This window comes from Telmatherina bonti, assembly GCF_933228915.1.
Source record: "Telmatherina bonti genome assembly, chromosome: 20".
Lineage (NCBI taxonomy): Eukaryota > Metazoa > Chordata > Actinopteri > Atheriniformes > Telmatherinidae > Telmatherina > Telmatherina bonti.
This window is the reverse complement of record NC_136618.1, coordinates 30,701,213-30,727,971: the sequence shown is the minus strand read 5'-3', so window position 1 is coordinate 30,727,971 and position 26,759 is coordinate 30,701,213. Positions and strand designations below refer to the sequence as shown.

At 39.2% G+C, this 26,759-nt stretch overlaps 1 protein-coding gene across 1 annotated transcript in view; it reads left to right on the top strand.

Annotated features, from left to right (window-relative positions):
- Window positions 1-1,379: 1,379 nt before the first annotated feature.
- Window positions 1,380-26,759, top strand: part of LOC306770985 (NACHT, LRR and PYD domains-containing protein 12-like) — a gene marked incomplete at its 5' end in the record, with an annotated part of 34,753 nt that continues 9,373 nt past the window's right edge. Inside the window, 6 exons of the mRNA XM_079260005.1 lie at window positions 1,380-1,427; window positions 2,787-2,844; window positions 6,460-8,251; window positions 11,370-11,543; window positions 13,187-13,360; window positions 18,655-18,828. Of these exons, the coding sequence (XP_079116131.1) occupies window positions 1,380-1,427; window positions 2,787-2,844; window positions 6,460-8,251; window positions 11,370-11,543; window positions 13,187-13,360; window positions 18,655-18,828 (2,420 nt within the window). The remainder of the gene's footprint in view (window positions 1,428-2,786; window positions 2,845-6,459; window positions 8,252-11,369; window positions 11,544-13,186; window positions 13,361-18,654; window positions 18,829-26,759) is intronic.

The following is a 26,759-nucleotide window of genomic DNA, read 5'->3' as shown; positions in this document are numbered from 1 at the left end:
GTTTTTATGTCAAGTAAAATGAAGAAGAAACAAGATGGTTTATTCAGGTTACTTGATAACATTTTTCTTTTTATTATTATCTTTTTATTATTTTCTTTTTATTTATTATATAATATTTTTTTTTCTTTCTTATTCTCAGAAACGCTGCTAAACTGATACTAACACCTGAAGAATATTAGTTTGTGGTGACTTTTTTTCTCCATTTTGTGTTATACTGAAGAAAGTTTGTTTAAAAAATGTTTTTGTAATGTTTTGTTTGGAAGTTTCTGATCATCCTCATTGATCAGAGGTCAGCTCCAGTAATCCTCAACAATCGTCATGTGTCAGTGACATTTTATTTTATGTTTGTTTTTATTTTAGTGGCTTTTTTCTTTCAGTCCTTGTTTAGATATTTCGTCATTCTCTGATCAATCAAAGTGATTGAGCTTAGCGGTCTAGAGGAAAGCTTCAGGAGTTTTGGAGTCCGATGGAGGAAGACAACACTTACGCAGAATAGGATGAAGCTACAGGAATATGGACAGAACTAGTACAAAGAAGAGTAGTAAAATACATATGTCCCAATATATGAATACAGCCTGGAAAGAACTGGGAATTGCTGATGTTTGGAGGGTGCTACATCCTCTTGAAAAAGATTAAACACCTGTAGCGTATTATCCTTAACGTTAATCCGTGATCCAATGTCTGAGCGACAGTAGGTGTTTTTATTATTAATTTTCTGTGTCCTTAGACAAGTGGATGATCTCGGGGCACCACCCAGCCCTAAATCTGTTCTATTATCAGGCAGGGAATACCGTAATATGACAATGATATTTGTCTAATAACAGATAACCATCAGCCTCAGAATACGCTTACCGTAAGTTCTTGTCAGAGGGAACAAATCACTTCTCAAAGATTGATCACGCTACCACGACTTCTTAAAATATAACACACTTTATTAAAACCGCACCAGTTAAAATCAACAGGCACAAATTACATTCATCATATAAACCAGAAATAGTGGCAGCAAGCATAAAAAATGAATTAGCCAAGATGAGAGGGAGCGAGAGTATGACGAGCTCGAGCTGAACCAACGTCAAAAATGTAAAAAACATACTTATCATAAGCAGTTAATAATAATTATAATGCATTTTATTTAAAAGTGCCTTTCAAGTCACTCAAATACACTGTACAATAAAAACAGGCATTAAAACAATAAGAAACAATAAAAACAACAGAACTGTGGGACAGGGTGATTACAGGGAGTATGCTTTCTTCAACAGGTGTGTTTTGAGGATGGATTTGAACAGATGTAAACAGTCAGTGTTACGGATGTCTGGTTGGGGGGCATTCCAGAGGTGGGGAGCTGAGCGACTGAATGCTCTCCTTCCCATGTTTCTGAGATGGCAGGAGGGAACAGTGAGGTGGATGACCTGAGGGAGCGGGAGGCGGTGACAATATGAATGACGTCTGGCAGATAAGGGGGTGGGGTGGGGAGGTTGTGGATGGCCTTTAAAGTGTGCGGAAGAATTTTGAATTCTGTTCTTGATTTAACTGGTAGCCAGTACAGCTGCTGTAGGATAGGGGTGATGTGGTGAAAAGAGGAAGTCTTGGTGATGATGTGTGCGGCTGAATTTTGAAGCATTTGAAGCTTATGAAGGTATTTCTGTGGGAGACCAAAGAGAAGTGAATTGCAATAGTCAATACAGGAAGTAAAAAGACTGGACAAGAACAGAGGTAGTATGGGGGGTTAGGAAAGGGTGGAGACAAGAAATGTTCCGTAAATGGAAATATGGAGAACAAGTGATGTTATTGGTGTGGGCATGAAATGATAATGTACCGTCAATGATAACACCCAGACTCTTAACTTAACAGTTATCAATATTTTTCACATTATAATCAGCAGACTGCCAAAAACTATAAATGGGATAGTATTATTTGAAGAGCATATATTTTTATGAAAAGATCAGCAGACCGTATGCTTGTTTGATCAGTGTGCTTAATGTTGTTTATAGTGTGATCTGGAAGGCAAAACAGTGGTTATAACACACTGTCTGCTGCTTTTGTCAGTGCATTTTATTTAGAAAAATTTTCTATTGAGTTCTGGAATGCAACTTAATTTGAAAAGTCTTTGTGTCTTTGAGGGGCCTGCGAGTAGAGGCTGCAACAGAACTGTCCCCTCAGTGGAGGTCTGGAGCCAGACCCCTCATTTATCTGAATAATATTCTCAGCCCTCATTTAACTCGCCAATGTTCATCAGAACAAAAACTTACACTACTCTAGGTTATATACAACCATTGTACTGGTTATACACTTCTAATCCACATTTTAGTTTAAGTATACTTTATATTTTTATGAACTTAAAAATGTTCCAATTTAGTCCAAATAAGTATGATGTTAGTATGCATTAAAGATTTACAAAGTATTTGACTTTGTTCTGTTCTATTCTATTCTACAGTCATTTTGCAGACACTTTTCTCCAAAGTGACTTACATTTAAGATTGAGAACAACACAACCATGAAATCAAACAGTAGAGGTGCTAGTCAGACTGCTGCGACTCCAATTGAATGTAGGTGTTGACATGTAGTGCTACAGGCTTTTTGTTTTGTTTGTTTGTTTTACATGATTTAGCAGCGGAGTAACATGAGCTTGTTTGGGTTGGTTGAAGACCAGACATGCTGCGGCATTCTGGACCATCTGCAGAGGTATAACCGAGCATGCAGGCAGACCTGCCAGAAAGGAATTGCAGTAATGTGAATGATGCGTAAACAATAGCCTAAACCAAAAGCTGTGTTGTGTGTTCTGTCAGGTATGGCCTGATTTTCTTGATGTCGTAGGGAGCAAATCAGCAAGTACTGGCAACCAAGGTAACATGGACCTTAAAGGTCAACTGGTCATCCACCATATAAGCCAATTTTACTTCCCTATACTATTGCTAAGTGTAGAAAATGTAATATACACTGCTCAAAAAAATAAAGGGAACACTAAAGTAACACATTGTAGATCTGAATGAATGAAATATTTTATTAAATACTTTGCATTCATTAAGTTCTTTCCATAGTTGAATGTGCTGACAAAAAAAAATCACACAAAAATTATCAATGAAAATCAAATGTATCAACCCATGGAGGTTTGGATTAGGAGTCATACTCAAAATTAAAGTGGAAAACCACACTATAGGCTGATCCAACTTTGATGTAATGTCCTTTAAACAAGTCAAAATGAGGCTCAGTAGTGTGTGTGGCCTCCGCGTGCCTGTATGACCTCCCTACAACACCTGGGCATGCTCTTGATGAGGCGGCGGATGTTCTCCTGAGGGATCTCCTCCCAGACCTGGACTAAAGCATCCGCCAACTCCTGGACAGTCTGTGGTGCAACTTGGCATTGGTGGATGGAGCGAGACATGATGTCCCAGATGTGCTCAATTGGATTCAGGTCTGTCACATGTGCTCAGTGTGAACCTGCTTTCATCTGTGAAGAGCACAGGGCGCCAGTGGTGCATTTGCCAATTTTGGTGTTCTCTGGCAAATGCCAAACGTCCTGCACGGTGTTGGGCTGTAAGCACAACCCCCACCTGCGGATGTCGGGCCCTCATACCACCCTCATGGAATCTGTTTCTGACTTTAAGCAGACACATGCACATTTGTGGCTTGCTGGAGCTCATTTTGCAGGGCTCTGGCAGTGCTCCTCCTGTTCCTCCTTGCACAAAGGAGGTAGGGGTCCTGTTGCTGGGATGCTGCCCTCCCACGGCCTCCTCCACATCTCCTGATGTACTAGCCTGTTTCCTGGTAGCGCCTCCATACTCTGGACACTACGCTGACAGACAGAGCAAACCTTTTTGCCACAGCTCGCGTTGATGTGCCATCCTGGATGAGCTGCACTACCTGAGCCACTTGTGTGGGTTGCAGACCTCGTCTCATGCTACCACTAGAGTGAAAGCACTGCCAGCATTCAAAAGTGACCAAAACATCAGCCAGGAAGCATCAGAACTGAGAAGTGGTCTGTGGTCACCACCTGCAGAACCACTCCTTTATTGGGTGTGTCTTGGCAATTGCCTGTAATTTCCATATGTTGACTATTCCATTTGCACAACAGCATGTGAAATTGATTGTCAATCAGTGTTGCTTTCGTAAGTGGACAGTTTAATTTCACAGAAGTGTGGTTGACAGGAGTTACATTGTGTTGTTTATGTGTTCCCATTATTTTTTGAGCATAGTATATTAAGAGTACACTGCTTCAGTTTTAGTATGAAAGAAGTACACTTGTAGTACACTAGAATAAACTACTTCTTGCTATGTGAGTCTTTTGATAAGTTACCATGTGGAACAAAAGAAATATTCTGTCCAGCCACTTATCTGTGTTGGATTGATGGAGGCGTTTCATCAACTCCTGAGTGTAACTAGTTGTTCCCTCATGCCTGAAACCAAAACCACTGATAGACAGTTCTGAGTTTGTGACATGCCTTTTCTGAAACAGGCCCTCAGTGTTTAAACAGTCAGAGGAAACAAAAGCATGTTTGTGTTTGTGAAGCAGCTGAAATCAAAGAATCCATAAGTTTCGTTACAGAGTGAATGTTGGATCCAAACAGAAACCTAGAAAATCTTTTCCTGTCCTCTGAGACGTCACAACTTCTGGACAGTGTCCACACATCTTGATATTTTCATCAACAGTCAGAAAATCATTTTAGTGATTAAAAAAAAATGTCTTTACAGGAAGAAGAGGAGTGGTGTCTGTGAGGAGGAGCATCTGTCCTGCTGTCCCAGCTGTGGACACTGGTTCTGCAGACGCTGCATCAGATCACACTGGGACCAGTCTGCTTCCTCAGGAGGTTTCTCCTGTCCACAGTGTGGGATAAGATCCAGAACCAGAACTAGACTGCAGACAGTTGGTCAGATCAGAACTGTAGCAGGTCAGATATTCTGTTCAGATCTTGTTTTAAATCAGACATGTTAATGAATGTTTCACATCTTTATAAAGATCATTTCTGTAAATCTGTTTGACTTCTTCTGGAAGATGTGTTCCGTGTTCTCTCTTAAAGAAAAATCCAAAGTTATACATTTATCTTTCATATTTGATGTTTTTTGATGCTCCAGCTGTCTCTGTTTTCATGAACCAACTGGCTTTCAGGTCCAATCAGAGCAGCTAGAATCAGCCTTCATCCTCCAAACATGTCCTTGTCCTACAACTCTGACACTGTAAGAATACCACCATGCAGGCTGTTTTACTGGATGTTAGACAGTTAGTTTGACCTGCTGGGGTTTCTTCATCCTAGAACCACAACAACTGAAGTCCTGATCCAACACTGGGAAAAAAGAAATGTGATCAATGAGAAAGCTCCATGTCTCTGTTGTCACTCTGACAACAAGGACTCTTGTTGCTACACAACATGTAGCTTATCAGTTTTCTCTTGGTGGAAGTATGTTTATGTTTTAAGCTGGGTTTGATGTCTGAGACAAAGCAACACTACTTCTGACTTGTTTTGATAACATGCTGACGATTATAGTGTACGTTCCTGAAGCTGGTGTTGCCCTCCAGCATCCTGAGGCTGAGAAACCACACATGAATTTTTTTTTTCCAGCATCACCTAACAGCTACATTTTGCTTTATGGTACAGCGTCCCACTCCAGCAACTGGGTATAAAATCACAGGGGCCATTTCAGACACCCATCAGCATGATTCAGTAAAGAAATGCAAGAAGACATTATAGGAAAAAGAGATGGATGACAGAAAGCGTTCAGAGCAAGAGATAAAACAAGAGTCTGCATCAAACTAAATAACTGACTGTAGAGATATCAGAGCATAGACAAGATGAAGATGGATGCTGAACTAGCTGTTGTTTGGGAACACTAAAGTCAGAAATTCTGCACAAGTTCAACAGTGTGGCTTTAACGTGGCTCAGGCTCTAATGACTGTAGCGACATCAGCGGGTCACTTCACAAAGGTTCTGAGTTTGGAGATAAATCACAGTAGGTGAAGCTGATGAATGTTTGCCTCCGACGTTCAAGCAGTCGACATAACTTGCAATTTGAGCAGATGTTGTTGTAAGACACCAGCAGCCTGTAGCTTGTTTATCCAGTAGAGTTCAGTGTTTTACCACCAACTATCTCAGTTTGCATCTTCTCAGGTGAAATAGTTGTTTTCTGCCTCAATATTTAACTGCAGGATTATTTCTATTTTTGTCTAGTTTAAAACAAGCGGAAGATGAGCTGCGCAGCTGTGTTCATTTCATATAGACTCAGTACCAATATGTTTCTACAGACAATAGTACAGCTGGATTCAGGACATGCAGTTGAGAAAGAAGAAATAAAGTCATTGTGGTTCTGACAGTTTGACTTAAGTTTCTCTGTTTTTGCTTGTTTTCTTGTTTACTGAGAAATTTAATGTGATATTAAAGTAAATAAAACTATCCTGCAGGGAAAATAAAGATAAAAAAAATAAAAACAAATTATAATGATTTTATTTTGCTTTGTTCTTGTTTCCAGCAGATGTTGGTCTGCAGGAGGTTTTAGATGAACATAAGATCAGTCTGAGGAGGAGATGTGAACATGTGACTGAAGGAACTGATGAAACAGGAAGTAGAACCCTCCTCAACAGGATCTACACTGAGGTCTTTATCACAGAGGGACAGAGTGAGGAGGTTAATACCCAGCATGAGGTGAGGCAGCTGGAGACAGCTTCCAAGATCAACACCCTCTATGACACTCCAATCAGATGCCACGACATCTTTAAAGCCTTACCTGACCAACATGGACCAATCAGAGTGGTTCTGACCAACGGCGTTGCTGGTATTGGAAAAACCTTCTCAGTGCAGAAGTTCACTCTGGACTGGGCAGAGGGCTTGGAGAACCAAGATGTCAGTGTGGTGGTTCTGCTTTCATTCAGGGAGCTGAACTTGATCAGAGAGGATCAGTACAGTCTTCTCCAGCTGCTCCATGTTTTCCATCCAACATTACAGGAGATCCCAGCAGAGCAGCTGGCTGTCTGGAAACTTCTCTTCATCTTTGATGGTCTGGATGAAAGCAGACTTTCACTGGACTTCAACAACACTGAGCTTGTTTCTGATGTCACACAGAAGTCTTCAGTCAACGTGCTGCTGACAAACCTCATCAAGGGGAATCTGCTGCCCTCGGCTCTCATCTGGATCACTTCCAGACCTGCAGCAACCAGTCGGATCCCTCCTACATGTGTTGACAGGGTAACAGAGATACGAGGCTTCACTGATGTCCAGAAGGAGGAGTACTTCAGGAGGAGATTCAGTGATGAAAAGATGTCCAGCAGAATCATCTCCCATATGAAGACATCCAGGAGCCTCCACATCATGTGTGGAGTCCCAGTCTTCTGCTGGATCACTGCTACAGTTCTGGAGGACATGTTGACCACAGAGCATAGAAAAGAGCTGCCTAAGACCATGACGGACATGTACTCACACTTCCTGATGGTCCAGACAAAGAGGAAGAAGAACAAGTACCATGAGGGACATGAGACGGGTCCACAGGAGCTGATGGAGGCTGACAGGGAAGTTCTTCTGAAGCTGGGAAGGCTGGCATTTGAACATTTGGAGAAAGGAAACATCATGTTCTACCAAGAAGACCTGGAGCAGTGTGGTCTTGATGTCACAGAGGCCTCAGTGTTTTCAGGAGTTTGTACTGAGATCTTCAGAAGAGAGTGTGTGATCTTCCAGAAACCAGTTTACTGCTTCGTTCATCTGAGTGTTCAGGAGTTTCTGGCGGCAGTCTACATGATGCACTGTTACATCAACAGCAACACAGAGGTGCTGAAGAATTTCCTTGATTCAGAATACAGAAAGTCAACTCAAGATGACTTCTTAAAGAAGGTCTTGACAGCATCCTTTCAAAGTAAAAATGGGCACCTGGATCTGTTTACTCGCTTCCTTCATGGCCTCTTTCTGAAGTCCAACCAGAGACTCTTAGCAGGTCTGTTGGGTCAGACAGAGAACAGTCCAGAAACTATGAAGATAGTCACTGAAAACCTAAAGGAGATGAACACTGATAACATCACTCCTGACAGAAGCATCAACATCTTTCACTGCCTGCTGGAGATGAACGACCTCTCAGTTTATCAGGAGATCCAAGAGTTCATGAAATCAAAGAAAGGATCAGAAACGAAACTCTCAGAGATCCACTGTACAGCTTTGGCCTACATGCTGCAGATGTCAGAAGAGGTTCTGGATGAGTTGGACCTGATGAAGTACAACACAACAGCAGAAGGACGACGGAGACTAATCCCAGCTGTGAGGAACTGCAGAAAGTTTCGGTGGGTTAATGTCTTCATGAACTATATAAATCAGAGATCAGGAGTTTTTCTGAAATGTTTAGAGCACAAAAAACGCAAATGTAAAGAGGACTTCTTTAACTGGAACAAAGCAGAATTCAATAAATTTTCCATCTTTTCCGCAAAACTGTAATTATTTTCTTTTTCTAAATCAATTCGAAACTTTATTTTAATGGCACTTTTCATACAGATGCATATGAAAGTGCTTAACAACATAAAAATAGTTTCACACTTAAACACACACAGCTACACATGAAGCCCAAACACACAACCCTTTTTTTAAAAAAAAAAAAAACAAGAAACAAAAAAAAAAATACTATTTTTCTGTATCTGACTTGACACTGCCGTGAGAAAATTATTTCTGGGGGATATGTCCACATTAGGGGCCACTCCAAGAATGACCGCACAGACACAGTCACAGTCACAGGAAAAACACAGGCCGGGGCAAGCCAGGGCCCACACCACAGCCAAAAGGCTGCAGTAAAGAACACCTACCAATAACCCCAGCCAGGATGACCCCTGCCACAATGACCCTGCCAGTCAAATAGGCACAGCCCCTGAGCCAGAGGATCCCTATGAGAAAAAATACTGGAGCTAAAAGGTTGAAAAGATAAAGTAAGAAAGAAAGGAGCAGGCTGACAGACAATCAAATCAAATCTAATCAAACTTTAGTTATATAGCACTTTTCATCCAAATGCATCTCAAAGTGCTAAATGACAAAAACAATTTCACATCTATGCATGCACACACAAAGTTAAAATTAAAAAGATAAAATAAGAAAGAAACAGAAGATAAAATAACTAAGTAAAAGTAAACCAATAATTCTGTAAACGGTAATTTGTACAAGAGAACACTAAGCAATATATATATATATATATATATATATATATATATATATACACATATATACATACATACATATATATATACATACATATATATATATATATATATATATATATATATATATATACACATATACATATATATATACATATATATATATATATACATATATATATATATACATACATACATACATACATACATACATATATATATATATATATACATACATACATATATACATATATATACATATATATATATATATATATATATATATATATATATACATATATATATATACATACATACATACATACATACATACATACATACATATATATATATATATATATATATATATATATACATATATACATATATACATATATATATATATATACATATATATATACATATATACATATATATATATATATATATATATACATATATATATATATATATATATATATATATATATATATACATATATATATATATATATATATATATACATATATATACATACACACATATATATATATATATATATATATATACATATATATATATATATATATACATATATATATATATATATACATATATATATATATACATATATATATATATATATATATATATACATATATATACATACACACATATATATATATATACATATATATATATACATATATATATATATATATATATATATATATATATATATATATATGTATATATATATGTATATATATATATATGCAGGTCAGTATCCTGAATTCACCATATATATATATATGCAGGTCAGTATCCTGAATTCAACATATATATATATATATGCAGGTCAGTATCCTGAATTCAACATGTGACACTGGTACCAGATGAAGAGGTCCCTCATTCCTGTGTATTTACAAAGTGACTGCAGCAGCATTGAAGGAAATATGCTGCTGTAGAAGGGAAGGGAACAAAAAACAAACAAATTGCACTGCCTGAAGCATGACATATCAGCACCTGTGTCAAACTCCCAACAGTCTGACTACCACTTGATTATGAAGCCCCCTGCTGTTTAATATCTTGCCTGTGTTGTTTTTACTCAGATGCAAGTTGCTTTGCTTTGTGTTTTTATAAAGCAGTTTTAATATAAATGTAGCTTTACATGTACTTTATCAATCAAGATGTATAAAACCTCTTCACAAACAAGTATAAAGCATCAGAGATCAATAACACACACCTGGTCACTCTGTTTCAAACACACATAATCACACTCACATTTACACAGCACACATAAATACTGTCCAGTGTGTACCTGCCTCTAATCAGTTAATTGCTGGGATAGATTACTGCTCTCCTGTAACTCTGAATTGGACGAAGCAATGTAGAAAATGAATGAATAAATTGTTATAGTAATTTTTTTGGACTGAGTGGAGAAAAGTGTGTCATGGTGTTAATGTCTTCTCTGAGTGAACACAGTGATGGTGTGTATTCTGCTCCTGTGCTGGAAGCACCGAATGCCGGATTTTCTGAATTTCGTCAGTAAAGAAAGAAGCAAACTCATTACACGTTTAGTAGGATAGAAGTTCTGGAGACACTGACACTGTCGACAGCAACAAACAAGGCTTGTGCATTACTGCTGTTTTAGCATAATGTCAGAAAAGAATGATCATGTTGCATTAAGAAACATCATGAACCTTGTAGAAAAATCAAATGTAACACGGTTGAGACAGATGGCCACCCTCCCAGACACGGTTCTCCTGGAGGTTTTACTTCCTGTTAACAAGAGTCTTTTTTTGTCACCTGTTGCCCCATAAAGCTCAGGATGGGGATTGAATTGATATCATGCTTGAATACAATTTATTAAGTTTTCTTTGCAAAACTTTTATTTGTCATTAATCAGCTTATGAGTACCGATTGAAGGCTGATGGATTGGTTTAAATTGATTTGTCTGTAAAGTCCCCTGAGATAATGTTGTAAATTGGTGCTACACAAATAAAGTCGAATTGAATATGTATATGCATTAATGTGAGTCCATGTTAACTTCTTCATCTGCAGATTAATAAACAAAGATTCTTTTAAATTTCTGCAGGTCTGAGACAAACTGGAGATCTTTATTGTGCTATGTCAGAGACAAGATGAGATAAATCACTGAAATCAAAACATTTTCACAAAATGTGTGTTTCTGTCACACAGTCTGTTTATTAATCAGAGTCTCCTTTATAAGAACTGACTCAATTTTCTTTTATTACAGACTTGCTGATAATCGACTCTCTGAGGCTGACTGTGAAGTTATTGCCTCAGCTTTGAAGTCCAACCCCTCTCATCTGACAGAGTTATACCTCACGAACATCAGACTGGACGAATCAGGTGTTGCGAAGCTGTATGATGGACTGGAGAGTCCGAACTTCCGACTAGAAACTCTGAGGTCAGTTCACTGGAGCTGTTGTTGCTTTTCTATACTGGAAAGTAGAAAATAACTTTGCTATTTTAATCAATGTTTACATTCACTGTTTGAAACCATGTCTGCAGAAAATAAAGGAATTTAATAAATATGTGCAGAAGATTTCAAGAATATTTTAAACAATAAGCTGGATAAACAATCAAGCAAACGAAAAAAAAAAAAATCACCTTTAACTTGTTAATATCTGTTCGCAAGAATGTCTGAAGGGAGCTCCTTCCTGAAGAGTGGGACTGCGCATGTTATTTTGCATTATCTTTTTTTTTTTTTTTTTTTGCATTATCAGTGACATCATTTTTTATTCAAAATAGAGTAAAAAGAATTTGAATCTGATCATAGTATTATCTATATTAGTGTCCACTTAAACAGAAAAACCCATAACACATTACGGAGACTAAATGTGGGTATGTTGAATAACCAGATACTGCAAAATGAAATTCAAAACTAGATTAAATGCTGCACAGAATTATTTTGAATTTGAATGAATTTGAATTCATTTTTTAATTTAAAGTAGCGATTATGTTCGTGTATAAGATATGTGTGTGTAAATGTATGAGCGTGATCATATCATCACACCGACTCACCTGCAAATGTACATCTTCATCATCAGCGTATGGTGATAAAGTGAACTACTGGATCACATACAAAGTGGTGGTAACAAAGAGGTTACAGGAACAGTCATACAGTGTAAACTCTGATGGAGCTTTAGTTTAATTTACAGGTTAACATTTCAGTCTTTATGGAAACACCACATCATTTTAAGTCTCATAACATTTTGTTGTTACATGAAAACTATTAAATTAATTTGTCACTTCACTGTTTTTAAAACTGTGCTGCTAAAACTTTACATCTGAGCAGTTTACTTCTAGAAACTGCTGTTAAGACCCGGTAAAAGCTTTACTTTCATATTTATAGAAGTTTATTGAAGCCATCAAAGTGAACTAAGAACAACTTTATCAATGTTGTTGGACATTTTCAGTCATTTCAATAAAGGAAGGATGAAAGAAATCACTGTAGTTCCCAGGTGTCCTGAAGGCAGCATAATAAAAGGAGTCCATTCAGTCTCTTCTGTTCTCAGATCAGAGACAAAAGTTTAAAGTGAAAATAATATCTGAAACTGAAAGAAAAAATGTAAAATATAAAAACACTTAAGATTTCAGTTGAAATGGGTTATGAAAATATTTTTGTGAAATTTTTAACCAATTTGTATGTCAAGAAACATTTTGAACCAGTTCAGCTCCATCCAGAAACAGATTTGACAAGCAACATCTGGACTGAAATGCTAATTAGTCCAGTGCTTGCTTTCATTAACAGGCTGTTTATTCCAAGCTGACATTCTGCTGTCGCTCACATCTGTAGTGTTGGAAACGTGTTTCAGTGTGTGTCCTATCACCATTATCACACTCTCAAGTCTTTTTCATCCATTTCAGCCAGTAGAATCTGTCATTTCTGTCGCTGAGAGAAGCCACTCTGATTGAAGTCACTACGTCTTTATTGAAGCAGCAGCACGTTGTTATTAATATTAATGAGAATTCTTCTTCTCTACTTCTGTTTCACTGTTTTAACAACATCCTGTTGGCTTCAGCTCACAGCTTTTATTCTTTATTCAGATTGAAAAGCTGCAATTTGTCAGAGATCAGCTGTGCTTCACTGACATCAGCTCTGAAGTCCAACCCATCCCATCTGAGAGAACTTGATCTAAGTTGGAACGAGAACATAACGGCCGGTGTTAAAGATCTTTGTGGATTTCTAGAGAGTCCACACTGCGCACTGGAGACTCTGAGGTCAGACACTATGTTTTATTTGTTTCATGAGATCAGTGCATTGTGAAAGCTGTGCTGCTCTTCAATGTAGTCTGTTCTTCAGTGGTTTTTTTCATGAAATGATGATTTATTAAATAAAAGCAGAAGATTTTGATTCTGTCAGACAGAAACTAATATAATCACTGACTGCTGCTTCTGAATATTGAGCATTAGTGAATATCTATGGCTGAAATAATGATAATATAATAATGAATCAGTTTATATAAAGCAACTTCCCACCATCACTGATCGCAATGAAGCATCTTTAACTGGATTAGAAAAAATAGCTTTCATCCCAGCAAAAGTTATCTACACTCACATGCATTTAGAATAATACATTACAGCCAAAAATAATTGGTTGAAGAATTGATCTGAAGAAAAATAACATGTTTGGAAAATGAAATCAAGTGAAGCTATAACCTAACTTGTTGCTAGGTAACAGTAGCTGAAAGGAAGTTGTGAGTGTGTTTGAGCAACTTTCCATTTGGCCTGTCACAGTAACAAATTTGCCATGCAATTAATTGTCTCAGAAATTATTACGATAGACAATATTATTGCACTAAGTGATTATTGTTGTCATTTTGAGACCATTTTCAACTTAAATAACATTAATGCCGTAATAACGCAAGTATACCCTTCCGAAGATCAACATACTTTATTTTCAAAAGAACATTTAGATTGATGTGCAGACTAGACTCCTCCAGTCCCCAGTCTGCTAAAACAGATCAAGATTTCTCCTGGGGCTTTGGCAATGTGGTTATCTGGAACATATTGTCTCTAAACACCATGTAACATGGTTACATAGTCTGTGATCAGCTCATAAAAGGGGACATGTTTGGGCTTGATCAGAGGTGGAATGGTAAAATGTAATTTTTCATGTCATTGTGAAGTTTTAGAATTGCCGTCTATGTGCATCCAGGGGATTTATACTGGCTGTGAAATATTTGCAACATTTTTCAAAATGTCACCTTTTTAACAATATTAAAGGGCAGCATGGTTTTACCAACCACGCTCTCTGAGTGCACAGCATGTTGCACTGTCCTATTTGTATTTAATCTCAGTTATACACCCCGATGATCATCGATTGTTGGGATGGAGCAAGCCTGTTTGTTAAGGTCTTAAGTGCAGATGGAAGTTTGTTGTATTGCTGTGTTTAGTTAATATTGTCTTCAAACAAATGGGGCAGAAAACTAAGACAGATAAAAATGATTGTGTCTGGTAAACTTATTGAATGCAATTGCAATAGGAACAAATACCTTGTCTACAAATGTACAACCTTGTCTTGTCATACCAAAAGGTGTTATTGTGAGAGTTAATAGTCTTCTTTCATGCCTTTGCCCTCTGTTAGGGTACTTTAAAAGTTTAAATATTTGTCAGCAAGGCTTTGAGGGCTATTTACATGTTATGTGCTGCTTTTATGTTAATGTTCCTGCAATCTTCAGTTAATAGTTATAGTCTAATATCCAAACTTGGAGTTTGGTTGGACTTCTACATCATACTGTTGGTTCTGCGAGAAATCTCCTGGTTGTACGCTGCCGCTTCCTGTGTCAGTGGGCGGATGTGGATATTGTTGTGTCCCAACTTGATGTTGTTTTGAAAGTGGGAGTGAGGCTGAAGTGGCAAAAAAGGGAATTTTGTTTGTGATGATGAGCAGATGTGCCTGATATGAATATTTATTAATAAGGTATAGCTTGAGAGAAGCTTCAGAGAAGGAAACTACTATAAAAAAATAAATCCATATTATCCATATTACAATCCATATTAAATGGTATGAAAAAATATTATTAGATATATTGTAGATGAGCTTATTAATAAAGAGTACAACATAAATAAATGTGTTTATAAAGTATCTACTAATGAGTATTAATGCCAGAAACTTGCTTAATAAATTATTAATTGAGGACTTTTGAACTCCTAACCTATATGCTTATCAATGATGAGTAAAATGTTTACAGCTGTTCTTATAAACAATACAGATGAGTTTTACCGTCAGAAATATGCCTTATAAATTATTAATTCTATATTTATCAATGATCAACCAATGCTTCACAAATGCTTTAGAGTGTGTATTTATTATAAATTGTTACCAGGTAGTTTACTATGTTTAAAACCTCTAGCTCACAGAAACCATAAAATGTTTTTCTAAGGTGATGTGGTAATGGGGTGTAAAAGGAAGGTGTTGGGTTTAAATTGGAGAAAACTCAACCAAGCATCTTTGCATCAACCAGGACAATACTCTCCAGTGTTAACTGAATTAAAACAGTGCTTCAGATCAGTTAAATTACCATGTTGATGACATAAAGGTTAAATCTAATAGCACTGATATTACCTCTGAAGTAGCTTACAAAGTCCTCACATGCAGCATCTAATGCTGGCACGGAGGACCTGTTAAAATCTGTGTTTATTAAAAGATCAATTGTTTTTAAAAGGAATCTGGGCTTATTTTATTTTGTGTGATTTGATGGGTTGCACGGTGGCATAGTGGTTAGCACTGTGGCCTCACAGCAAGAAGGTCACTGGTTCAATCCTTGGGGGGGGAAAGGTTTGGTCAGTAGCTTTTCTGTGTGGAGTTTGCATGTTCTCCCAGTGTATGCGTGGGTTATCTCCGGGGACTTAGGAAACCCAGTTATTTGGGGCACTTCCTTTTAGGGGCAGGGCTCCACATTTTCAAGATGCTCATTCACAGCAGAACAGTGTGAAGAGTCAGGAGTATAAATGCACAGCGGAGTGTGAGTAGTTTTGGAGCTGGAGAGTTTTTGGATGTGCTAACAGTGTAAATATTGTACATATCGTAATTATTGTACATATTTATCACTAAACATGTTGCTGCATGTTGATGGATTGACCAGGAGCCCAGCAAACCACCTTAAACAAAGTCACAACTGCACCATATTCTGGGGAACATTACAGACTCCATCAGACAGGTCAACAACAGAGGACATACCAGTGTCATCAGAAATGTCATCAGTGAAAAAAAATCCATCCAGCAATTTTTCTTAATATTCACATACAACAGATACGCTATCGACTGGGGTTGCCACCCATCCTGTAAGATACAGAATCGTTCTTTAATTGATAGACAAATGATGCGTCCCAGATTGAACCAATATGGGACGCACTTTGTTCTGTATTTTCATACTTTCACACTTTCATACATACTTTCCAACAGCCTAAACATCAGTCACACACATCAACACACAATCAAAACATATTTAATTAAATAAAACACTGAAAATATAACAGCCAGCAAAGAAAAAGTTCTTTTCGTGCAGAAACTGCCCAGGTCCAGCCTCCTCTCCTCTGCCCCTGTATGGTGGACAGTCACGGTTGCCTAGTGACAGACATTACTCATGCACGCTCCTCAGAAGATCAACGCCTTTTAAAAATGTCTTCTGTAGCCTACCTGGTAGCCTACTCTACCTCCTCAAAATAAAAAGCGCATGTAAAACAGACTCGAAGAGGTGCATCCTTGGCTGCAGCGTCAGTGAAGATGTTTATAAGTCAAATTGTACAATGTGTCAGCGACTGTTCAGTCGCGCAGGGTGGACTGTTCGACATCTAACAGCATTATATAATTATAATTATATTAGCCAATATAAATACCATATGTACCCATTAAAAACATACTTTTAATGGATGAAAAGTAAATAAATACACACAAAAATGTATATAGCTACGGGGAAAAGTTGCATGGTGGCATGGTGGTTAGCGCTGTGGCCTCACAGCAAGAAGGTTGCTGGTTAGAGTGTTAAGTGATTATTTGATAAATTAGCCCATTTTATTAGTGTTGTAAACTGTTATGATGAAATGACTTCCCTTCAAGTCATGTGGCAGGCAGCAAACAAATACAGTCCAATATGTAAGGATTAAACAACGAGGAACTGCATTTTACAGCACGACACAAGGCCTAGACACCACATTGCAGTGTCGTCATAACCATGGTCCCACATGGTAAACATTTTACCAAGCGATTCTCTCATTCACCTGTTAAAAGTTGGCTGATCTTAATCAGCTGATTAACAGGTTGCTATGTTGATGCCCCTAACAGAATGATAAGACAGTAGTTTAACCTGCCAAACTGTTAGTAACTAGGGTGTAAATGATATGGATTTTTGTTCCCACTCTTACCGCATGCAGATGAAGTGACACAGGTGTTTTCTTTTAAGTTCAAAGTTGCACACTCTACACACAAGTCTTATTTAAGTTTAATTAATTACACAGTAGCTAAGTATTGTGCATATGGCATTTTATTATATGAAGTATTTTCCTCATATGTAAGTAGAGATCCATGTAATCATAGCTTTGTGAAGCCCATTAGTAAAACTTCATATCCAGTGTTGCACAACAAAAAATGTGTTTATTTCTAATAAAGCATTTCAATCTTTTAAGTTTGATTAATTGATTACTTCGTTACTCATTTACTTAAGACACTAGCACATAACATACCACTGCTGTTGTCATCCCCTGGAGCTTTGGTGGGCGTCCCTTATTTTAATTTCTGAAAGGTGGCAACCCTAGTTGGAAAGTACATCATTCTGTTTCTTTGTGATATTGTATTTGGTTAAACATGTCTTCAATCTCTAATTCTGCCTGTTTGTCATGGGTGTACAAAATATATACTTTTAACAACTAAGTATTATTTGTGGGTTTAATGTTTGCAAACCCCTCCCTCTTCCTCCTTGCTGAATGCGCCATATAGCGTACAGAAAGTTAGCATTTCCGGCTCAAATAGAATATTCTGTGTCGCTTTAGTTCAAAGACAATCAGTTCTGAGTGAAACAGCTGAAATACCACATTATCACTGCTGTTGGATGTTTTTTTTAAAAATTGAAATAGGTTATAAAAGAAATTTAGTCAAATTGCAACCAGTTTCTATGAAAAGTAGCATTGTGATGCAGTTCAGCTCCACCCAGAAACAAATTTGATAAGCAACATCTGGAATGATATGCTAATTAGTCCAGTGTTTGCTTTCATTAACAGACCGTTTACACCAAGCTGACATTCTGCTGTTGCTCACATCTGCAGTGTTGGAAACATTTGTTGTGTGTGTGTCCTGTCATCATTATCACGTTCATGTAATTTTTCATCCAGTTCAGCCTGTAGAATCAGTCATTTCTCTCGCTGAAGAACTCACTCTGATTGAAGTCACGACATCTTTATTTAAGCAGCAGCATGTTGTTATTTATAGTAATGAGAATTTCTCTTCTCTGCTTTTGTTTGACTGTTTTAACCTGCATCCTGTTGGCTTCAGCTCACATCTTTCATTCTTTATTCAGATTGGAGGACTGCAATTTGTCAGAGATCAGCTGTGCTTCACTGACATCAGCTGTGAAGTCCAACCCATCCCATCTGGGAGAACTCGATTTGAGCCATAATGAGAACATGATGGCTGGTGTTAAAGATCTATGTGGATTTCTGGAGAGTCCACACTGCAGACTGGAGACTCTGAGGTCAGACACTATGTTTTATTTGTTTCATGAGATCAGTGCATTGCGAAAGCTGTGCTGCTCTTCAATAAAAAGTCTGTTTTTTTTCAGTTGTTCAGTGGTAGTTCATGAAATGATGATTTATTAAATAAAAGCAGAAGATTTTGATTCTGTCAGACAGAAACTAATATATAGGTCCTGGCTTCTAGGTACTGAGAGTTGGTGAATATATCTATGGTTGAAATAATGATTATATAATAATGACTCAGCTGATGTAAAGCAACTCTCCACTATCACTAATAGAAATGCAGCATCTTTACATTGACTGGAAAACAGCTTTCATCCCTACAGAAGTTATCTTCACTCACATGGATTTAGAATAATACATTACAGCCAAAAAGAATTGGCTGAAGAATTTATCTGAAGAAAAATAAAAGGTTTGGAAAATGAAATCAAGTGAAGCTATGACCTAACTTGTTGCTAGGTAAATTGGATGGAAGGAAGTTGTGAATGTGAGCAGCTTTCGATCAGGTGAGAAATATGTGAAAATGTTGAGCAAAGTCAATGTTTCATAGCTCTACCGCAAAAGTGAAGCTGAGAAGGTGAACTGCTACGAGCCTGTGCAGGTGATCCAAACAGACACAAAAGATGATTACTGAACAGGCAAGAGAGAGGCAAGGATGATTACTGAGAGAGGCAAGGATGCTTCATCACTGGAGAGAAATGGTGCTCTGTTTACCTGCTGGGTTACTTTCTTCTGCTTTATTTATTCACATGATGAATTAAGTTGGCCCTGCGATGGACTGGCGAGCTGTCCATGGTGTACCCTGCCTGTCGCCCAAAGCCAGCTGGGATAGGCTCCAGCTTCCCCGCAACCCTGAATTGGATTAAGCGGTTCAGAAAATGAATGAATGAATTAAGTTTTGATGTTAAACTTTTTGATCAATAACAAAAAAAAAATCATTAAAATGGAAAAGAAAAGTGGCAGAAATAGTTTTCATTTGAATGTAAAATTAATCTTTTTTTTTTTTTACGTTTTCAGATTCAGATATTTCTCTTATCTGCCCTCCTCCAGCCAAGTGACAGGTGATATTAGTGCATTTAAAAATTTTCTCTCGTTTACTTTAACATGCAGACGGGGGTTTGCAAAACAGTACAAGAAAGTTAAAAAGTGTTTGGCTTTTATTGCTGACACTCAGCTCTACAACCAGTCAGGGAGGATTTCACTTTTAGAAGCTGAATTTTTCTGGATCAGCGTTGTGGTCTGCCATCAAATGCTAATGTTCACCAGGCTGCTTCTTTGCTTTTTAAAATAGGATAAAGAAGCAAAATATCCTGACTCTTCATCCTGGGTGCTTCATCTGTCACATACTTTCTTGAAAATGCCAAAATTCCCTCATATATCAGAACCAATCATATTTCTTGGAAACAAGCCATCCGAGAGCATGATGTGCAATACTGCCGCTGTCACTGCTGTTTGTTGCGTGCTGTGTGTTGGTTTCACTTGGGTGGCCATGAATTTTGCCTGTCGCTGTCGTTTGTCATCCCACGTGTCAAGCACATCAGATGTTTGAGGTGATGGAGGTTGATACGTCCCAACTCTGCAATGTGATGTGAGACATAAGTGAAAACTGTGGACAGGTGTTAAATGTGAAAATGCTGAGAATCTATTGTTACAAGTAGAGATGAGAACAAACAAATGGTGGTAATATTACTAATGTTGGGTTTAGCGAAGCTGCTTAAAGAAAATTCAATTCAATTCAACTTCATTTGTACAGCGCCACTTCACAACAGTGTTGTCACACGGCACTTTACATACACGAATCAACACACACATCATTTCAAGCCAATTCATACATATCCTATAATTAAAAACCAACTGCTTGCATCAAATCAAGACTTCGATCCAATCCCCCATCCTGAGCATGCACGCGGCGACAGTGGGAAGGAAAAAAATCTCCTTTAACAGGAAAAAAAGCCTCCGGCAGAACCCGGCTCAGGGAGGGCAGCCATCTGCCTCGACTGGTTGGGGTGGAGACGACAGGAAAGACAGAATAACATGTATAATTGCACTTAATCAGGAAGACCTGCGGAAAAAAGGAGAAATAAGTTAGAGATGGCAATATTGGCATATATTTGTACATTAATATATTAGAGAAATAGAGCGAGGTACATCTCAGTGCATCAGGTAACATCCCCATTGCTACATAAGTAATGGTTGGCTAGACTACCCATAACTATAAGAGTAATGAGCATAACCTGGATAGTTGGGTCCCGTACATGCAGTCTTCAACTCAGGAGATGCTCATATCCTAACTATAAGAATCATGAAAAGGAAGGTTTTCAGCTCGATCTTAAAGGTGTGGAGGGAGTCTGCCTTCCGAACCCACAGTGGGAGCTGGTTCTATAAGAGAGGAGCCTGATAGCTAAACGCCCTTCCTCCCATAGTACTCTTTGAGACTCTGGGAACCACCAGTAAACCTGCAGTCTGAGAGCAAAGTGCTCTATTTGGAATATATGGAACTATAAGATCTTTTATGTACAATGGAGCTTGGTCATGGAAAGCTTTATATGTGAGGAGAAGCATTTTAAACTTTATCCTGGATTTAACAGGGAGCCAGTGTAGAGAGGCTAAAACTGGTGAAATATGATCTCTCCTGCTAGTCCTCATCAGAACCCTCGCTGCAGCATTTTGGATCAGCTGGAGACTTTTCAGGGCATATTTGGGACAACCCATAAATAAGGGATTGCAGTAACCCAGTCTGGAAGTAATAAAGGCATGGACTAATTTTTCTGCATCTTTCTGAGACAAGATGCCCCTAATTTTTGTAATATTACGCAGGCGGAAGAAGGCGGTTCGAGAAACCTGTTTTAAATGTGTGCTAAAAGACAAGTCCTGGTCAATAGTGACTCCAAGATTTCTCACAGTGGTACTGGAGGCCAGATTAATGTCATCCAGATTAATTACATAACTGGAAATTTTTGTTCTAAGTTTTTCAGGCCCGAAGATGACAACCTCTGTCTTGTCTGAGTTTAAAAAGAGAAAATTCAGAGTCATCCAGGTCTTGATGTCTGTAAGACATGTTTGTAATCTAAGAAACTGATTGGTTTAAATCTGACTTCATGGAGAGGTAGATTTGAGTGTCATCCGCATAGCAATGAAAATTTATACCATGCTGCCTGATGATGTTTCTTAAGGGAAGCATGTATAATGTGAAAAGTATTGGTCCAAGTACAGAACCCTGAGGAACTCCATGACTTACCCTGGTGTGTGAGGAAGACTCATCATTTACATTTACAAACTGAAATCTATCGGATAAATAGGACTGGAACCAGTCTAATGCAGTCCCTTTATTCCCAATAACATGTTCCAGCCTCTGTAGCAGAATATTGTGATCAATAGTTTGAATAGAGAATTGATTAACACCAGCTTGGAGCTTTTAACTGGATTTCACTCAAATGACCAGGCAGTGACCACTTATTTTCCTTCCATTTTTCTTCTTTTCCTTTTATTGAAGCTTTAGCAGGTCAACAAGGGACACTTCTTTGCCTTGTCTGTGATTAGGTGAAAAACCTTCAGCACACAAAGAAAACCCAATAACTAGATGTTCACTTTCACATGATATCAAATATTACTCAAACACATTTCCTTTGAATTTACTACAATATGTAAATATCTATTTAATTTAATAATGCCAGCTAGCTGGCTCCAAGATTTCCAAAACATGGCAACCTCCACCTGCATTTCTTGAAGTCGTTTATAAGGGTAACTGGCAAAATCAAACGTCTTCACATCTCCTCCCTGGGATGCACGTCCAAGCAGGAGAGAATTAGGTGTAATGTAATGAATGCAGTCTTCATAAGCCTGCACCCTTGCATCAATTGGTCGCTCGTTTGCCAGGTTAGCCTCCATACAAAGGGCTGTTTGAAACTCACAGTTGAACATTTTCCAAGGCTCTGAAAAGCTCTCTTTACAACACATACTGCAGCTTCAGCGGCACCATTCCTGTGTGGAGAATCAGCTGGATGAATCTTCCACTTTCAGTCCGTCTTATTCCTGCTTGCAGTCTCCTCCAAAGCTGCTCTATCTTGGGCATCCAGGAACCTGTAGAGCTCTTCCAAGATTGCTTTTCCCCCTACATAGTTGATACCTGGATCTGACCAGACCTTTCTTGGATGACCCCGCATTTCTGTGAACCATCAGAAACCCTTAAGTGGATGCTGAGTTCACCAGTTCAACGTGAATGGCCCTACTGGCCATGCAGCAAAAAACGACTCCCCAAACCTTTAGTGCCACTCTTTTCTTCACATCCTCTTTCACTGGGTAAGGTCCAAACAGATCAACTGTCACAAACTCAAATGGAGCAGCTGGAGCAGTTCTTTCTACGGGTAAGTTACCCATCACTTGCCGGCACCTTCTTGCTCTTGCCTTTCTGCAGTTCACACAACCCCTCACGACCTTTTGTGCTATTCTCCTGCCTCTTATAACCCAGGCCTTCCTCCTCATCTTGAGCAGTGTTCCAGCCACTCCTTCATGCCCTTCAGCATGAGCCTCCTGGTCTAACAGCATTGATACCCAGGAATCAGAGGGTAAAATCGGAACAGCAGCATGGTCCTCCTCGAAGCTCTGTATCCTTCCGCCACAAACCAGCAGTCCAGAGCCCTCATCCTTGTACACCACCAGCCTATCTGTTGTGGCGTTTGGGAAGGAACAGCCCTCCTATGCAGCCAGGAAGATATCTCTCAAGGCATTTTCACGTTCTCTTGCTGATGGAGTTCCACTATGTAAGACACTTTGCTGGATCCATACCTTGATTTCGTGTGAAGAACTTTTTTGCTGCTCTCCAAAGCCACACAACAGTCTTTATAAGTCGGACTAGGCTGCTAAAGCGCTCAACATCCACAAGGTTCTTGACAGCTGCCCCAGCAGGAGGTCTCTTGTGATCAGTCAGACCACCATTTTGTACCTTACTTTGTTCTTCCTTTGGCTTTAGTTCCAATGTCCTCGACCTTGTTAGCACGGCAACAAATGCCTTCTTTTGCATTTTGTTAATACTATCTCCAGCAGCACCTGCTATTTCTTTAGCTGATTTCATGGGCCACTCTTCAACTGGCAGGCACATGAGTACGGACATAGTACACATGAAGACATGTCTGAGGATGATCTCCGTGAGAGCTTCGAAAGGCTCACTAGGGCGGCTGAAAAGGTTTTGGAAGTCAGATGAATTAGAGGCTGTACTCTCAGTGGACCAGGAGGTGGAGCTGGGTTGATTGAGAAAAAAAAGATGATCTGACCAGGACAGCAACTGAGTGTGAGTTGCGTCTAAAGGAGGTCAAAACACTCATCCAGGGGACACTCTGGACAAACTTTGGAGAGGCCGAGCTTTGAACTGTGCTGCACGTAGCAGAAAAAGAGTGCCAATATGCCAGTGAGGTAAAGTCCAGTGGGAACTTGGAAGCATACGAGTTCATGCTGGAGCATCTAGAAAAATTAATGATGACAGCAAAAGAGGCACACAGCCGGTGGAAGCGATCCCTAAGACCAAGCAGAAGGATACACAAAGTCGTATTGAAGAATCGTATCTTCCTGCTTTGGTTTCCAGAAAAGCCTTCTTCATTCGGGAAAAAGTCGATGTGTCTAAAGGATCAATCTCACCTGGAGCTCCCTTTGATTCTCCTGCACCAACCATCAGGATAAAGCCAACAGTCTTACCCAAGTTTACTGGTGTTAAAAGAGATTTCCACAGATGGAAGAAGGATTGGGAGGCATTGCAGAACAAGGGGAACCAACAGGCTCAAAAGGAGTGAAAAAATATCAACTACTAGACAGTCTGGATGAAAGAATCATCAGAGATCTTCGACTTACTACTCACAATACAGCGGAGGACATTTTCCGTGTCCTAGAAAATCACTATGGGAACCGAACCTCCATTGCTATCGAAATAGTTGAAGAATTGCAAAAAATGCCAACAGTGAGGAGTCACCAGCCAAGGAGGATTGTGGAGCTCATTCAAGCTGTTGAGAAGGTCCTTCAAGATTTAAGTGACCTGGGGGACACTGGAGCCATTAAAAATCCGTTGGCAATAAAATCAATTGAAAGCAAGCTTCCGGAGTCACTTAAGAAAGAATGGCTTGTCTATGCAGCTGATGGACTGAATGCAGTTGGCCAACACAATAGATTTGACAGCCTACTGAGGTTCCTCAAAGAGCAAGAAAGTATATATGAGCAGCTTGAGCAACTGAGGGATGACGATCGAGCAGGAAAGATATAAGACCTGAACCAAGGCATGCCAGAACTAAAGTAGCCAAGGCAGAAAATGATCAGGTGGGTTGCGTAGTCTGTGGTGAAGGAAAACACAGGAAGAAGCTCTTCTTTTGCAAGCAGTTTAAAGCCTTAAAGTTATCCGAGAAGAGGACTGCGGTTCAGAAACTAGAGGCATGTGAGAAGTGTCTTGAGGTTCATGACCCACAAGCATATTGCAAACTCATCTACTAGTGTAGACGACAGGACTGTGAAGATGAACATAACCGTGATCATCATTATTACCTGTGCCCCAATGCTGAGAAAGGGAAAAGCAGTGCAATGCAGAGAGTGAACCGATGGGGTCCAGCACAGAAAGAAGTACACAGAAGAGCAGGAAAAATTTCTGAGTAAACTTTCACCGGAATTGGCAAAACAATGTCAAGATGCCTTCTCAAACACTGCAGCTAAGACACTTAATGTTGCAAAGGAACAGTCTAGCCTCCTGGTGGAAAGTGGTCTACAGGAGTTGCCAGTAATCATGATGCTGCTCGAAGTCACTGCAAATGCTGGTCAGCAGATTGATACTTTGATTGATCTGGCTTCAGATACAAACTACATAACTCACTCAGCTGCAGACAGACTCAATCTCAAAAGTGAAGATATCACACTCGTTGTCCATGGGGTTGGTGGGATGAAAGTCCATGTGGAAACCAAAAGATATCTCCTCAAGATTCGAGTGAGGACCCAGAGAGGCACCCTATGTTCCCATCAGCTTGTCTGTTATGGATTGGATAGTATTGCGGATGTCCATAGACGTGTCTCTGCTGAGCAGTTACATAAATTCTTCCCAGAGATTCCAGCTAAAGATCTCAGGACCCAAGGAGATTAGTTTCCTAATAAGTCATAGAGAGGGCAGATTGGCACCCCAGAGGATCCGGGTTGTTGGAGACCTTGTGTTGTGGGATGGACCCTTAGGGAAAACAGTTGGAGGGATACATGCAGAACTTTTTGAAGAAATTCACATCTCTGCTCATCTGTCAAAACCCCACTTTGCTAGGCCAATGAGAGCAGCGGCTGTAAAGTATGAGGGGTTTGCGGTCTCAGGACAGATTTCAGCTAAGGAACCGGGTAGTCCTAACCTCCGTCACTCAAGTGCTCTGAATACCAACAGGAACTTCTTGGAATGGTGGAGATGGGACAGTATTGGTGCAGCCTGTAAACTCAAATGTGGGAGCTGTCGATGGGGAAATTGTCAACCAGGAGGAAAAGAGTTGACACTTTCCGAGGAACGGGAGCTGCAAGTTGTAAAGGAGGGTCTCAAATATGTCACTGCTGACCGCCATAGTGAAGTATCGCATTGGCATGCCAAGTATCCTTGGATAGTGGACCCTGCCTCCCTTCCAAATAACAAGAAGGCAGTGGAAGCCACTTTTCTCAGAACAGAAAAGCAGCTCTCAAAGGATCCTGAATGGAAAACTGCCTATGCTGCTCAAGTTTGGGATATGGTTGCTCGAGGGGCTGCAATTAAGCTTTCTAAGGACATCATTGCCAGCTGGGATGAACCTGTGTGGTACATCAGCCACCTTATTGCTCCAAACCCACATTTTGTGACAACTCCAGTGAGGCTTGTATGGAACAGCAGCCAGAGGTTCAGAGGGGTGAGTCTGAATGACCTTCTTATGAAGGGCCCAGATGTTCTCAACCAGATACG